This window comes from Macaca mulatta, chromosome 14 (genome assembly GCF_049350105.2).
Source record: "Macaca mulatta isolate MMU2019108-1 chromosome 14, T2T-MMU8v2.0, whole genome shotgun sequence".
NCBI classification, from domain to species: Eukaryota; Metazoa; Chordata; class Mammalia; order Primates; family Cercopithecidae; genus Macaca; species Macaca mulatta.
Window position 1 is genome coordinate 13670520 of NC_133419.1, and position 15885 is coordinate 13686404.

At 40.8% G+C, this 15885-nt stretch overlaps 1 protein-coding gene across 3 annotated transcripts; it reads right to left on the reverse strand.

The window, feature by feature from the left end:
* Positions 1–237: 237 nt before the first annotated feature.
* MS4A6E (membrane spanning 4-domains A6E) lies at positions 238–14060 on the reverse strand. Of its 3 annotated transcripts, none has more exons than XM_077962773.1 (7): positions 13860–14060; positions 11079–11239; positions 9008–9142; positions 6588–6644; positions 3913–4119; positions 1617–1717; positions 238–828 (listed from the first exon to the last, which is right to left on the reverse strand). In XM_077962773.1, the coding sequence occupies exons 1-7, from the start codon at positions 13969–13971 to the stop codon at positions 777–779; spliced, it is 825 nt and encodes a 274-aa protein (XP_077818899.1). In that variant the 5' UTR covers positions 13972–14060; the 3' UTR covers positions 238–776. The 3 variants fall into 3 exon arrangements, with proteins under 3 accessions (XP_077818899.1, XP_077818901.1, XP_077818900.1); XM_077962775.1 differs by lacking the exon at positions 13860–14060 and adding an exon at positions 12634–12705; XM_077962774.1 differs by lacking the exon at positions 13860–14060 and adding an exon at positions 12536–12667.
* Positions 14061–15885: the final 1825 nt, after the last annotated feature.

Below are 15885 nucleotides of genomic sequence, written 5' to 3' on the forward strand. Positions count from 1 at the left end.
GAGGTGAGGCTTAACATTTATACTCGAACAATTAGTCTTTCTTATTTTGAAATAAGGAAATAAGTATGAACTGGTTGTCTCTTCATAACAGATAAGTATTCCTGGTTAGCATTTGTTCACTCACTAGTTTTGTTTGAATATTGGTGAGGAGAAAATTGAGTTAAAATTTGGGTTTATGTCTGTCATTGTTGATTTATTCTGTGTTTAAAGGAAAAAACAACAAAATAAGTATTAAAATAAAGTATGCACTCAAAGATTTTATTTTGAAGCCAGCTACCTTCAAACACTCTGAGACTTCATTATGGGGTTTGCCTTTATGCACTAATGAGTAAAATACATGGGATAAATCAGTAGCACCTGTGACAAAAGAGTCTGAGCACCACAGCAAATCAGTTAACTCCTGTTGACAATTGAGGGGTATAAGAAAAAGCTGTATCCCTTGCTTCACCATGATCCATTGAATCATCATTCTGCCTAGTTTTCTGGGACATGTCTAAGACTATTTGGCTAGCCTAGTAAATGGTAATTTACAGCCCCGCGCTTTTGCTGAAGTCAATATCAGGCAAACCAAGAGATCCCCCAATGAACACATATCATAAATGACAGTGAAATACTTTTTTAAAACAAATACTCATTACTTTAAATGCTTACATTTAGGAAACTCAAGTTCACCTTTTTATAATGGTTAGGTTTTCCATATTATCATAAAAATCAACTTTCCAATTAATATTTCTCCCTTTTTTCCCCAAGAAGTCAATAGCTCTTCATATCCAGCATCATGAGTCATCTTTGGGGACAGGAGTAACTGTGAGGCAGGAAAAGCACACTCTAGAAGAAACAAAGTATGTTAGGTCTTCAGACTTTACTCAGGTTCAAGATAGATGTATATATGCCATTTTTCCAACTGTATACATAGAATTCTTAGCTAATCCAAGATAAGTAGAACAGATCACTAGGTTCTTCAAATAATTGCAATTTATCAGTCTAGTCTTCATTCTATTCTCTATAATAAAATTCTGGATAAATCAAGGCTTTCAAATTCAGTTAAAAAAAGCCATAAGTCCGTAGGGGTGGTATCTCTTGGAATTTGATTCAACAGTACATTTTTAATATATCTTTTAAAAGGAAAAAGAATTTTAAAATCACCAGAAGGAAAAGCAAAGCATAAGACATTCACTGGATCCAGTCACATGTGTAAAGGCCCTTTACCAAGTCAATACTATTAAAGAGACTAGGGGTTGTGGCAGAAATTGTTTCTGCTTAGAAGGGAGGCAAGCCCGGTTCTAGTGTCCTCAGCACAGGCACAAACTCATAGTATAATGCCAGGCAAGTCATTTAACTTCCCAGAGTCTCATTCCCTTCATTGACAAAATGGGAAATTGAACCAGTTGATTTCTCATTTGAACTATTTTCATATCCAGTGAACTCTCAGCTTGTCAGCTACTCAATTGCCAATCTGCTTTTCTTCTCTGTCTTCCATCACCATTTAAACGACCTCCCATGTGTATCTCATGACTGGCTGATTGTTCCTTCTGCCACTCTTGGTGATGTACTCAACACAGTGCAGAGATAAGATACACTAGGCAAGATTAAGCGAGGCTGGCCAGCGCACTCACCCAGGGAAGTCAGACAGAGTCTGTTTCCACCGCAGCACAGCAGTGAGCACAGCTAGGCAGAATTCCAGCAGAGTGCAAATCAGCATCAGAGACAGAGTTCCCTGAAAGTCAAGAAATAAAATATCGGTGGTGCTTGGGTCAGCTGAAGCTTTCATGCCTAGCTGAGAGGTGACCACAGAGAAGAAGACCACCTCAACTGTTAGAGAATGAAGTAACGACACCATCAGGAAAACAAAACTGCTCCTCCTCACAAATGTCTTAATTCAACTCCTTCACTCATTCATTTGCTTGAGAAGGGAAGATGAGTAGTAACTACATCAACTAATCCACTCCATCCTCTTGTGTCTTACTTCTTTGAGACGTAGATAGTTGTGATGACATTGTTCACTCAGTAAGAGAGCAGAGTGGTGTAATAACTACCAGGACTGAGAATCAGCAGCTCCGTTCTAGTCTCACCTTTACTGTTGAGTAGCTGTGTAAGCCTGGACAAGTCTCTCTCTTTCTCTGGCTCCTGTTTCCTCATGTATCAAACACGCCTACTAACATTTATTTCTCAGAGATTTGTGAGGATCAAGGAGGTTTTGGCTGTGTAAGCCCTTTGTAAAATTCAGTATTGACATCCCTGTCTATGTCTCCGAACCCCTTTGGATGTTTTTTATTTTTATTGTTGTTTATTTTTTATTTTATTTATTTATTTATTTGGTGGCTTTAAGACTTGGAAAAAAACCGTGAAGGTAGTAAACTGTCAGAGTTGCTAATCACCAACATCAACTCACAAGGATGGGTTCTACCATTTCTGTCCTGAGACATTCTTTGTGTAGAACTGGCCATCTGATAATAAAGGGAGATAATTTGATCACATGAACTTTTGTTTTGTGGTATTTACACACAGTTAAAGAGAAGATACACCTTGTGTCCATTACCTTAGAAATAGTTCCAGCAAGCAAGCTCAACAGAAGCTCTCTTATTTCCAATGTAAAATCATCCCATCATCTTTATCACTACCAAATTTCTCTCAAATTTCTCTCCAGAATTTTTCCCAAGGTAGAATTGGCTGTGCCCGGTGTTAATTTGTGCCAATTACTGTCAGCCTCATTTGCATGTACTTTTTCCTCATTATACCATTACCTTGGGAGGAAGGCCTACTTTATAATGGATGCTGTACAAGCATGACTTTGACCAGACCTTTCTATGCGTCCATCTTCCAGCTGAATTTTTGGCTGATCTCATTTTTATGATTGCAGGACAATAAATATTCTGCAACTTCTTTACTTTTATGTTGCCTGTTTTCCTCTCAGTGTATTGCTGACCATGCACATACCCCTTAATCTTTCAACTTCAGACATACTATTTCTGTTAGCCAAACTTAATTGTTTTTCTTCTTCCAAAGAGAGAATTCTCCTGCAATAATTATCAGTTACACTCTCCATTTCCCTGTATTTTTTTTTTTTTTTTTTTTTTTTGAGATGGAGTCTCACTCTGTCACCCAGGCAGGGGTGCAGTGGTGCAATTTCGGCTCACTGCAAGCTCTGCCTCCTGGGTTCACGCCATTCTCCTGCCTCAGCCTCCCGAGTAGCTGGGACCACAGGCGCCCGCCACCTCGCCCGGCTAATTTTTTGTATTTTTAGTAGAGATGGGGTTTCACCGTGTTAGCCAGGATGGTCTCGATCTCCTGACCCCGTGACTCCCTGTATTTCTTATCTCCTGATTTAATGTATCACACTTCTTTCAGCTATAACAAAAAGCAATAATAATGTTACCGTCTCACCTGATTAGTATTATTCATTATTGTAATCATTAGAAGGAGAAGCCCTTACCATCTAACCCCCTATTTCCTATTCTGTTTCTTCGTCTTTAGTCTGATGTCTTTTTAGACCAAACTGACCCCCTACCACACACACATACCACATTTCCTTGTTGGCATTTTCTGATCACCCAGATCTTTCTGCTCTGTTTGCCAATCTGAATTCACCACTCTATGTACCAACATTCTCAGTTTGACAAACTTGTAATTTATGCCTCCAAAATTAGATTAGTTTAATAATTAAGAAACTCTACAAACAATAAGTTTTAGTTTTTCATCATCAACCTTATTTGACATTTTCAATTCCACTCTATTAGTATGTAATCCCCTTAATCTCATCCATGCAGTCCTCCTTTGATTTACATAACCCTGGCCTTCCTCCATATGCCCGAACCAGAATTAACAGAGAGATTTTCAAAGGAAGGAATAATAAGAAATCAAGGCTTTCAGAAACCTCATAAAATTAGAACACCCCATCTAAAAAATGCTTACAGCCAGACTGGCTTTGGCTTTGTAGCAGTCCGTGGTGTAAGGCAAATTATAATCATCATAAGAAAGAAGTCTGGTTGGTATATTCCTTTTGTCCAACTCACACTGCAGTGAGGCGGGATTTAATGCAGCCAGGTTGACAGACAGGAGAATGAAACCCACCAGGGCGGACAGAGCACTCAGAATGCTTCCAGCCAGGCTGCTATGCACCTGAAAGAGACATGCTGGTTAAGGATCATTCCCAATGAGCTGTGAATTTCTCTCACCCCTTTTTGCCATTACATTGCAAGTTATTCCCTTATCTGTCTCCCTCAGGAAGGCTGGGAAGGATCGTTTCTTGCTGTATGCCTCTCCATTGTCCAGCAAAAATCTCAGAATCTGCAACGTAAAACTTGGCTGAATGAATGAATATATGAACTGGTTCCCCTTAAACAGGACCTCAGTGGTGTGGTAGAGAATGTTACTCTCCTAAATTCTTTCCCTGGGACAGATAGCAGGGCCTCCACTAGGCTTGCCTGGAAAATTACTATGAGTGTGACCAAAAGCAAAGTGGCAATGTACCAGATGCAGTTTCTTTCTTGGCCAACTCAGAAATCCCTCGTGCAAGCATCAACCATACAGAAAAGGTGGATGGTGTATTAGCATGGTGCAAAAGTAATTTCGGTTTTTGCCACTACTTTCAATGGCAAAACTGCAGTTATATTTGCACCAACCTAATAGCTCACTCTTGAATGCCCATTGCCTCTCTCAAAAGCACACCTCTTAAGGATGAGTGAGGGGATGGTTCTGAGTCTCAGGCAGGCCCTGGAACCTGGGCAGGCATATGATTGGCCACATTGAGTGCAGTATGGGTTGGTTGTGGGCAGAGGTCTAGGTACAGGCCCAAGGATGGTGTAATGTGTGGGAGGCAGTGGGAAGTACAGGAAAAAGGTCTAGATTGTATGTCAGAAAATTGAGGTCACAATATAGACTTGACCTAGCTTGTTCCCTTGGGTACTCAGTTTCTTGGTTTTAGTTCCCACACTGGTTCTCATTTCTACATTTATGAAACGAAGGGAGTAAATAAACCGACCTCAGAAGTGACTTCCTTTACTCCAACTCACACAGAAAAGAGAATTGAGCTAAGAGCCTTCTGAAAGCTATAGTTACAGGTAGGCAGGCTCCAGGGCACACCCCACAGCCGTACAGTAGAGAGTTATTTAATCCCATATGGGCACTTCTTCTTTTAGGAACTCACCAGTTGATGCTCTGGGGCCCCAATTTCCCAACATAATGACTGACTCTATACTCTTGGGCCTCCTAGTAGCCAATAGTAGTCTTGATGCCTAGAGTATATATTTCTTAGAATAAGCTAGATTTGTCTTGAGATGGCACTCTTCCTCAATCTCAGAAAGGGCTGGTACAATGTGTGACAAGAGTAGAACTCACTAAGGCCTCGATGTTTCTGGTGAGTGTGAGCCCACCCCGAGACCACGTCCTGCATCCTTGAGCTTCCTGCATGTTCACTGTGGGACTGTTCTCTGGAGTAAGAGGCCCATCTATTTCCTCCTAAAAGTTTGAAAACATTACTCTTGTACGAGGCTATTCAGTATGGTTGCCAGTAGCCACATGGGCAACCTATATTTGAAGTAAAATTAATTAAAATTTAAAATTCAGTTGCACTATCCATATTTTACATCGTCAATAGCCACATGTGACTGCCATGTTGTACAGTGCAGCTGTAGTGCATTTCCATCATCATAGAAAGTTACATTTCATTTCCATCATAGACAGTTATATTGCACAGCACAGATCTAGTGGTCTGGATCGTAACTGAGGGTTCCAAATAATAATTAAATACCAACGAGGGAAAGAAAGAACAACTGGCATTTTTCTGGGCATTCTCTCTAACTTCCTCATTGGCTTTGGGAGATTTTTGTAGCCAGAGTTTCCAAATTGAGTTTCTGTGCAATTAAATGATATGACATTCTCTCACATAATCTCCAACATCAATCCTTTGAGGGATATAGGATTGAGTGAAGACTTAATGAAACTTTACAGACAAGAAACACATCTTGTTATAATCCAGCTTTTCTCTCCCTACCACTTCCAACTCTAGTTTTTGCTGGAATAAGGGATAAAGGCAGGTAAAGCTTTTTTTTTTTCTTAGCCAATACAAATGACTAAGGACAACTTTTAGGGTGCAAGAATTTATACTCAAACAAAATAAAAGTATTTCTGGTGAGATAGATGAAAGAATGAGAGATAGTACTGCACATAAACAGCACGTTGACTCGATTTTTTCAAGGGTGGTAACACCTGGGCTTAAAGAGTGAACCCCAACAAATAGGCCTCTTTATAACACTGTCAGCTCCCTTGCCGTTGAAAACCTAAATTTGAAGGCCAATTGTCACCAAAACAGCATCATAAATAAGCACAATTTTTCTGTGATAGATTCTTGGACACTGGCTGAAGGGACATTATAATTCCTTGAATGCAGACTTTGATGTAGGGTGCAATAATTGGAGAAATGTGCTCTGAACAAGGACACAGAGGTTCCAGGCCTGGCTCCTAACTCTAACAACTGACTGCTCTGGAACTGAGTTTCAACTTTTCAAAGTAGAAAGACTGACCTTAACGAGTTCTGTCTAAGTTTCATTTTGATCCATTGGGTTGTGGGTTATAGTTCTTATACTTACCAAAAGTTTGGTTAACCTTTTCTCTGTGATAATTGATAGAGAGCCAGAGATGACAAACTGAGATAAAAGAGAAAATGATGAGGTCAGTTTCCATGTAGAGAGTAATTGCGATGTTACTACCACAATATTTATAGAAAACTCATGGGAAAAACCCTGGGGAACAAATGATCAATGAGGTAATATCCATTTAAAGACATAGATTTATCCTGTTTGCCCCTATAGTTTTCAGATAGCAACAGAAAAAAAAAGATAGCAGAAATAGATCCAAATAAACAAAATGAGGATCTTAACAGCCAGGAAATAATATTCGTTTTCTTAATGAAATGAGAAAATTTTGGCTTAAGATGTTCTTTAGAGAAGGACATGAAAACAATGGTATGGAAAGAGAAAAGAATTGGAGAGAATCATGTGGTTTATGTCCATCGTTATATTAATGTGATGCATCACATTTGATTATATATGTTGAACCATCCTTGTACTTCTGATATAAATCTCACTTGATCATGGTGAATGATCCTTTTAATATGTGGTTGAATTCAGTTTGCTAGGATCTTGTTGAAGATTTTTGCATCAATGTTCATTAGGGATATTAACTTGTAGATTTCTTGTAATGTTTTTATCTGGCTTTGATATCAAGATAATGCTGGCCTCATAAAATGAGTTTGGAAGTATTCCCTCCTCTTCAATTTTTTGGAAGAGCAGAAAAGTGTTGTTACTAGGTCTTCTTTAAAAGAAAATAAAAGACGGGAAAAGCTAACAGATATGGGAGGTCAGAGACATGGATCTTACATTGCTGGCTCCCCAGGCTAAGGTAAAATGGTCAAGGAGAACAGAAGGAAAGACAGGAATGGATGGCAGAAACTTTCAAGGTTGTGTTTACAAAATGAAAGAAATTTTTTTTCATCCTCTAGAGTATTCATGATCTACAGATTTAGAGCCATTAAGGAACAGAACATTCTTTGACAGTTAGAAGAAAGGGGGACAAACACCAAAGAAAAATTGTGATTCCTGTAACCCAGGCATTTAGTTACTTGTCTATATAGACAAATGCCAAGTCTATAAAATATGGACTAGATGCCTCTTCAAAGGTGGACTGTGCTTAGTGACTTGCCTTTAAAGAATGGGTTATAGAAAGAGGAAGGAAAGAATTAGTAACTTTACAGCGGAGAAAGCAATAGTAACTTTAGTAGTTAGTTGTAGTAACTTTACAAAGGAGGAACCTTTACAGAGGAGAAACCAACAGTGGTCTGTTGACTGTCTTTCCTCCCACAACCTTCCTTTCTTCCCCATTTTGGCTTCAGTAAAGCTCCATGATCAAGGTAAATTGTGTCAGTGACAACACGCTGATATTTTTCTGATGTTTAGACTTGGGTGAATTTTTGGCTGAGGACAGCAGAGGTAAAGCACCATTTTCTAAACATCAGAAAAATATCAGACAAACCCCAATTTAGGAACATTCTATAAAATTCGCAGCCAGTACTACTTCAAACTACCAAAGTCCTCAAGCAAAAGGAAAATCTGAGAAAGTCTAGAGGAGCCTGAGACATCATGACCAAATGTAATGCAGTGTAATGTAGTAGCCTTGCATGGATCTTGACATAGAAAAAATGTCATTTGTGGAAAACCGGTGAGATCCAAATCCAAATGAAACTTCTGTTAATAAAAGAAGACAAATGGATATGATAGACAAACAGGTGAACTTCCTGATGCATCAAATAAACAAATGTAAAACAAGGGCTAATGACGGGTACTGAGGTGCAGGAAGTTGAAGGAAAAAACATCTTTTAAGGAGAAGCTTAATTATGAGAAAGCCTCAATCTAAGAGAAAGCAGTTCTTTGAGAAAAGGACTACTAAGTCGTTTTGAAACCCCAGAGCTGCAGCTATTTCAGAGGAATTTCCAGACCATCACTGGGACACAGACATCTGCTCAGCCTTCCCTGGGAATCCGTCAATGCAGTAAAAGCATTTTCAAAATGCTCAGAGGTGTCAGTTCCCCTTCCTCCACGGTCCCACAAGCATCTGTGTGGTTTCTCTGTGAGTGTATGATGTTTTCCACTGATGCTTTTTTTTTAATATAAAAAGTTCCTTCCCAACTTTATCCTAATTCACGAATGTTTTGCCTAAACCCAGAGAGAAGTCACTAGCTTCATCATAGCTCAAGATGATAAGGTGAAAAATAAGATGATCTTCAAAAGAAATGCATATTTGAGTCTGATAAGAAATTGATGTAAAATCAGGAACGCCCTGCCATCCTACCCCACTCAATCCTCCCTGAACTACACACACAAGAGAGCAAGTTTCACCATCGACTCCTTGCTCCCGGCAGATCAAACATAGCAAGGTGGCAGGTGTAGAGTTTACGCTATTGACATCTCCCTCCCCTCTTTGCCCCATGCTTCCCTCCTCAGAAACTACTCACCAACAAGGGTGCTATGAATGGGTAAGCAGACTTCAACAGCATAGAAATCACTTGGGTAAAATTTGGAGAGAAGGAAGCAGATGCCAAAATGATTCCCAAGCTCAATACCTTCACACCACACAAGATCTGGATAGTCTGTGGAAAGAGAAAGGAAGATTGAGGATTAAAACCAGCATTTGTAAAGACATGGCCAGGCTGGGCACGGTGGCTCACGCCTGTAATCCCAGCACTTTGGGAGGCCAAGGTGGGTGGATCACCTGAGGTCAGGAGTTCGAGACCAGCCTGGCCAACACAGTGAAACCCCGTCTCTACTAAAAATACAAAAATCAGCCGGGCGTGGTGGTGTGCACCTATAATCTCAGCTACTCTGGAGGCTGAGACAGGAGAATCGCTTGAACCGGGAGACGGAGGTTGCAGTGAGCTGGGATTGTGGCATTGCACTCCAGACTGGGTGACAGAGTGAGACTCCATGTCAAAAACAAACAAACAAACAACAAACAAAAAAACAGGACTTTTTTGCCTCTCCCATGGCGCTAATGCATTATCGCCTTCTGCAGGATCCCAGTGAGGATACAAACCCTGTGGAAACTGGAGTGAGAAACATGAAAAGACACCCTGGAGGGTGTGCGGCTCTGCCACAGAAGCCACAGTCTCGGTGTCTGGCAGGTGCTCAGGAAGGCGTCTGCATTTCTGCCTCTCAGGCCCTGGTCTGCTCACGGCGCCTGCTTCCAGCTCAGAGCAGCTGCTGGGATTTGCTTTCCCAGTTCTCAGGACTTCTGAGTCCATGACTAGTAACTCTCTTTCTACCTCTCTGAGAACGGGGGGCACCTGGAAGCCCTCACTTTCTCTGAAGGATTGGCGGTTCAGAAGTCCTTCCCCTCATCTCCCAGACTCCACTGGCCATGGAATTTGCCCCTCTGGTCACCTCCTTGGAAACTGCTGTTCACAAACCAAAAGCTGAAGTTCTGGAAGCTCTATTTTTTATTTTTAACTTTTATTTTAAGTTCAAGGGTAAAAGTGCAGGTTTGTTACATAGGTAAACTTGTGTCATGGGGGTTTGTTGTACAGATTATTTCATCACCCAGGTATTAAGCCTAGTACCCATTGGTTATTTTTCCTGATCCTCTCCCTCCTCCCATCATCCACCCCCCGAAAGGCCCCAGTGTGCATTGTCCCCTTCTACGTGTCCGTGTGTTCTCATCATTCAGAAGCCATCACCCTTAGCAAACTAACAGGGACAGAAACCAAATACTGCATGCTCTCACGTCTAACGGAAGCTCTGTCTTAGGAGGTAGTTTCCCTCCTGGACGTCCACCTCAGAGATTCACAGCTCTATTATCATTTACCAAGAAGTTTTCTAGACCTTATGTCACATGAGCCTCACAGAAACCCATGTGATAGTACATGAGGCAAGGAAACCAGTCCCACCAGGCCCTGAAATCCAGTCAAATGGAGTGCCTCACCTCAGATCACATAAGTGCAGAGGCAATTCTAGAAACCAAAACTCTGCGTTTCCCTCCCAATCCAAGATAGATCCCTTCTTTCTCTCCTCCCTTCATGCAATACAGCTTCTTTAATAAACTCTGGATGAGAGGAGAAACAGACAAACAAAAGGTGAATATCATTTCCATTCTCAAAAAGGTAAGGAGAAAAGAGGGAGAGAAAGTAGATTTTTTCTGTAGTTTACAGTAAGGGAAAAATTCCTTGCAAAGAATCAGTGTGGATTATTAAGCAGGCAGTTGTGAAATACAGAAAAATGTATATACAATGTATAATTATTTACCACCATTACTTTTGTAAAAGAAAATATAGAGAAGCACTGTACTGCAACAAGACAAAGACAACAACAGAAAATCAGTTCCTCATCTTCAGAATAAGGGAAAAAACATTTCTAAGACAACCTCTTGTGGAAAAGTTCTGGGACAGTTTTCTCCAAATGGCTTCTACTCCAAAGTCCCTCTGGTAAAACTTAAGGGTCTCCACACTCAGGACAGATGACCAGTCCCAAGACATACATCATCTCTTCCCGCTTCCCCCAACCCCTCTCCAACATGTTCTGAATTAGATTTACCCCAATAACTTTGACTTCTGCCTGTAGACGTGTCTTCAGGCTATCCTGCCCCTGGATGGTGAGTTCGGGTTTCTCTGCTTGGGAGAAGTTGATGACATTTGATGGGAGCACTATCACGGTCTCATTGGGAACAGGTTGTGATGTCATGATGGTGTTGCCAACTATGGAAGAAAAAGTAGATTCAGCTCTTAAAAAGTACAGAGCTCCCAGGTTCTGGCTGCAAAACTGGTAAGTCAGTTTCTGCCAGTTAGTCCAGACTTGGCCTGTCTGTTAGAGAAAGAAACTGGTAGTATGGAACAGTGAAAACTACACAACCTTGGTTTCCTGAGGATTTTTCCATAATGTTTGACACAGTCCATTATAGATAATAAACACATCACAGGGTGGCAGCAATGTGAATCTTGAGAGGCCCCAATGTCCAGAGGCAAAGGGTCACACAAAATTTGCAATATGCAGCAATGGCTCTTTGCCCAGTCCTACTGACAACAACTGTATTGCCATTTATTTGATGAATTTTTTAGACAACTGCACTCTGCTCATTTTTTTTTGTCTATTAGCATTCATCTTAAATATGTTTATCATATTTTACTAGACATGCTCTTAGTTCTTATGCAGTGGTTTTAATCCTTACCACAGCTCTGCATGTTAGTAAGTTAGCAAAAACATGTAATAAATAAGAACACTGAAAATAAAGTTTGAGTTATGAATGCAAGTAATATACATGCTGCATATATGTGTGGCATAGAGTTAATGCTGAAGAAATATTTGCAGTTATCCTTATTGTTCAACCCTGTTCACACGGCTGGGAAGTTGTAAAGCCAGTTTTGGATCTCAACTTTCCTTGAATCTGAAGCCTCCGCATAAATCTCTAGATCATTCCACTTCTTCCTACCTTCCCACCTGGCAATGCCAGCCCGTGTCTGAGTTTACTTAGGTTGGAGAAGCAGCTACATGTAGTGGTACTTCCTACCTTCCCACCTGGCAATGCCAGCCCGTGTCTGAGTTTACTCAGGTTGGAGAAGCAGCTACATGTAGAGGTATGAAAACAAGTCTTGGAGTCATAACACATAGGCTCGCATCCTGGATCCTCCTCCGGTTAGCATTAAGACCACATTGGCTGTGGTATTTGTTGCTGAGCTCAGCTTGGATCTCTTTTCACTGCACCATTCTCAGCCCACAGACTGCCCAGTGTGCAAATGGCCTAAGAACATTTGAAGAGACAAGACCTCTGCTCCCATTAATTACACAGTCTTAGGTAAGTGACTCACAAACATCATGCAGTCAGAATTCAGAAGAAACAGAGTTAAAACCAGATACTCCTCCCATTTGCCCACTCTATTTCCAAAGTGCTCTAGTGTCTCTTAACTGCTGTCAATGAGTTTCAAGTCAAATTACTCCTCTAATGACGTCACATCAAGGGAACGGTGAGATGAGAAAAGACTTTCAGCATTATCTACCTGTGGCCATTGGTTCCAGCTGAGTCCTCAGAAACTCCCAGGAGGGAGCTAGAGTCTGTCTGGGTTCTCAGATAGTCCCATCAATGATTTCTACATACCTTCATCTTCTGAAAGTCATCAGCCCTTTCTTATTCCAGTGTTTGCAGCCATACAGGATGTGCAACTTACAGGTTGTAAATTTGTGAAATATGCCTGCACTTCCTTTTCTATAAACTTCTAGCAACTTCAGGAAAATCACAAAAAGAACCAACTTATGACTGAGAGTTCAGGCGTCACAGAGCTTTATGTGTGAATTGCCAGTTTGAGACTTACAAGTGCCCTGTTATTCGTCCAGTCTGTTCTTGGAGCCTCATTTTTCTAATGTGTTAAATAGAGGAGCAATACCAACACTGGAGAATTGTCATAAACATGAGCAAAAATGCTTATAAAAAGCCTATGCTGCTTTGAAGCTTTCAATCATATGTAACTAATAAAAGTAATATTGCTAGTCATCATAACATAGATAAATAACAATATTCCATCGTATATAAGTAACCATAATAATCACAGCAATAATGACAATATGCTTTCAATTAACATTTAATATATAGCTAATACATAGCTAATAATATAATAATATATAGTAATATACAGCTAATAATAGTGATATAGAACTTTCCTAAAAATTTTTTTGTTTGTTTGTTTTTTTAGTTTTGTTTTTCTTTTTTTTTTTCTAATTCCCCAAGCTCTTGGCAGGTTGAAAGCAGCCTTTCAACATCATTGCCCAACTGCTGCCTACTCTAAAGTCATCTTCTTCCTCTGGCTGCTTTCTTTCTCTAGCAACATCTTTGCCCTCCAGGAAGGTTGGGCCCCTCTAGGGAAGTATTGAAATATTGAAATGGAGAAGGAACAAATGGGAAAGATTCAGCAGGACCTAAATGAATGAAAACTCATATGCAGGCTGGTTTTGTGAGGACAGAGCCACTGTGCCCTTTAAACCCTTGGCTGGGCATTCTTTTGAAGCTGACCTCAATGTATCAGGCAAGGAAACCAGAGCTAGCCAGGGCGATGGCAAAGCCCCACCCTGCCAGCTTCCTTCCTCCTTTCCTTGGAGGAGCTGCCAGAATGAACCCAGAAACACAACCTGAACCATCACAGTCACCTCAGAGGGCCATGGGTTCTGCACTTCATTCCACACATTAACTCTTCTGTTGAAGAAAGGAGTTAAGAAACACCATTCAGAAGGCTGGATTCGTTCTCAGCATCAGAATGACACAGACATTACGAAATGTAATTGGCTTGCCTTGAGTTCTAACAGTGAGTCTGAGAGGGGGAATGGACTCACCCAGAAAGCCTGGGGAAGGGGCAGAATCACCTCCAGCCTCGCTCACCCGCGCTCCTGGTGCCCCTTCCCCTTTCACAGAGTGCCGGCTGTGTTTCCGGTGGGTGCCCTGCATCTTTGCCACCCTCACAGCATCTGTGAAACAGTGGAATGCAGCTCTCCTCCTGAGCTTTGATTAAAAGCTCTTTTGGTCTCTCTTCAGGAGCAATCATACCCCCTTTCCCTTCTGGGGAATGTGCTAATAAACCAGTTAAAGTTGCCTACCCAAGCAAAGACTCCCTCTCCAGTCTGTGCTATTTAATTTAAAATGATTTCTGAGTTTTAAGGATTATGTGAAACAACAGGTATAAGGTGCTTAGCACAGAACCCTACAGAATTTGACCTAAAAGTGGTCTTTTGACTGTCTTTCCTCCCCCAACCTTCCTTTTTTTCCATTTTGGCTTCAGTAAGTTCCAAACAAGATTCCTCTTGTCTTTCAGCTTACACTCATTCAGCCTTTTACATTCCCAGTTTTTTCCAGAGTCTGAGCTCCACCAACCTAACTAGAAGGGAGAAGTTATATATCAATAACACATTCTGATTAATAATATTATTTATCAATAACACATTCTGATTAATAAGCTAGGACAGGTTTCTCAAATAAGCTACTAATGCCATTTTGGACGGGGTAATTCTTTGTGGTAGGCGACTATCCTGGGCACTGTAGGATGCTTACTGGAATCCTTGGCCTATGCCAGCACAACCCCACCCTATGCGTAAGAACAAGAAACATCATCAGATATTGTCAAATGTCTCTTGATGGAGGGAGAACAAAATCTCCTCACATCCATGTTGAGAACCACTGACCTAGGAGCAAAAGGGTTTTGTGTCTTCTGTGTAAAGGCAGGTGTGCAAGAAACAAAGCAATATTCTCTTTAAATCAATTTTAAGTTTTTATTTTTAAAATGTTAAATTGTTGTATAAAACACGTATAATTCATTATCTTGACCACTTTTTAGTGTACAGATCAGTAGTATTACTTATGTTCACATTGCTGTGTAATAAATCGCTAGAACTTTTTCATCTTGCGAAACTGAAATTGTACACCCATTGAACAACTACCCCTCTCCTTCCTGTTCCTAGTCCCTGGTAACCACCATCCTACTTTCTGTTCCATATTCATTCTATGTCTACTTTGGATACTTCAAATGAGAGTGATACAGGAATACCAGGGTCCTTGGTCTCGTGCTGTTTGGATAAACGACATGGAGACACATGGAGTGGTTTTAAGGAGCAGATAATGTAATAGGCAAGAAAGAAGAGAGAAAGAAGAAAACAGCTCCCGCATACAGAGACAGAGGGAGGGGGTCTCCGAACAAAGAGAAACCCCGTGTAGAACAGAAAAGTAGTTGGTTATATTGGAGGCTGGAAGAGGTGGTGTCTGATTTGCATAGGGCCCAGGGGATTGGTTTGACCAGGGGTGTCATTCATGTTGCCCTTTCACCTTAGCCCTTTAATATGCAAATGTGGGTCACCATGATGTCCTGAACACATGTGAGTAATCTGGAGGTGGCCATCACACTGGCACATGTGGTGACAAGGAGAAGACGGCAGGAATCGCCACGTTACCCATTTCAGGTGGACCTAGTTTCTACTCACCAGCATTTGGACATCAAAGCTTGCCAGCCTGGCTCTTTAAGTTGCCTTTTCTGTTAGAAAAGAAATGGTTCCAGGGGTTGCTTCTTATTACAGGAAAATTTCCACTGAGAAACTATAACTTTTCTAGCTCCCTAGGAATTATTTCTTAATAACTTCTTTATTAAGAGGAATCATACAGTATTTGTCTTTTGTGATGGCTTCTTTTACTTAGCATGAGATTGAAACTGCCTTTGCAGAATTATGACTGAGACAGTGGAAGAGATCTAAGTTAACTGACTCTATCTTGCTTCTAACCTCCAAGCTGTCCTTGTTCATTCCTCGGGGTAGGCTGAACTAACTTTGGGAGAAACTTAGTTTATAGTTTAAACAAAGATGATCAACAGCAGACCTC

Bases quoted from the DNA above. Each gene is read 5' to 3' on its own strand.
- MS4A6E (XM_077962773.1), bottom strand. From the start codon at position 13,971: ATGCAGGGCACCCACCGGAAACACAGCCGGCACTCTGTGAAAGGGGAA. The intron at 11,240-13,859 runs GTGAGTCCATTC...TTTCTTCCATAG, and splicing joins CCCTTCCCCAGGCTTTCTGG to TTGGCAACACCATCATGACA. The intron at 1,718-3,912 runs GTAAGCATTTTT...CTTGACTTTCAG, and splicing joins AAGCCAAAGCCAGTCTGGCT to GGAACTCTGTCTCTGATGCT.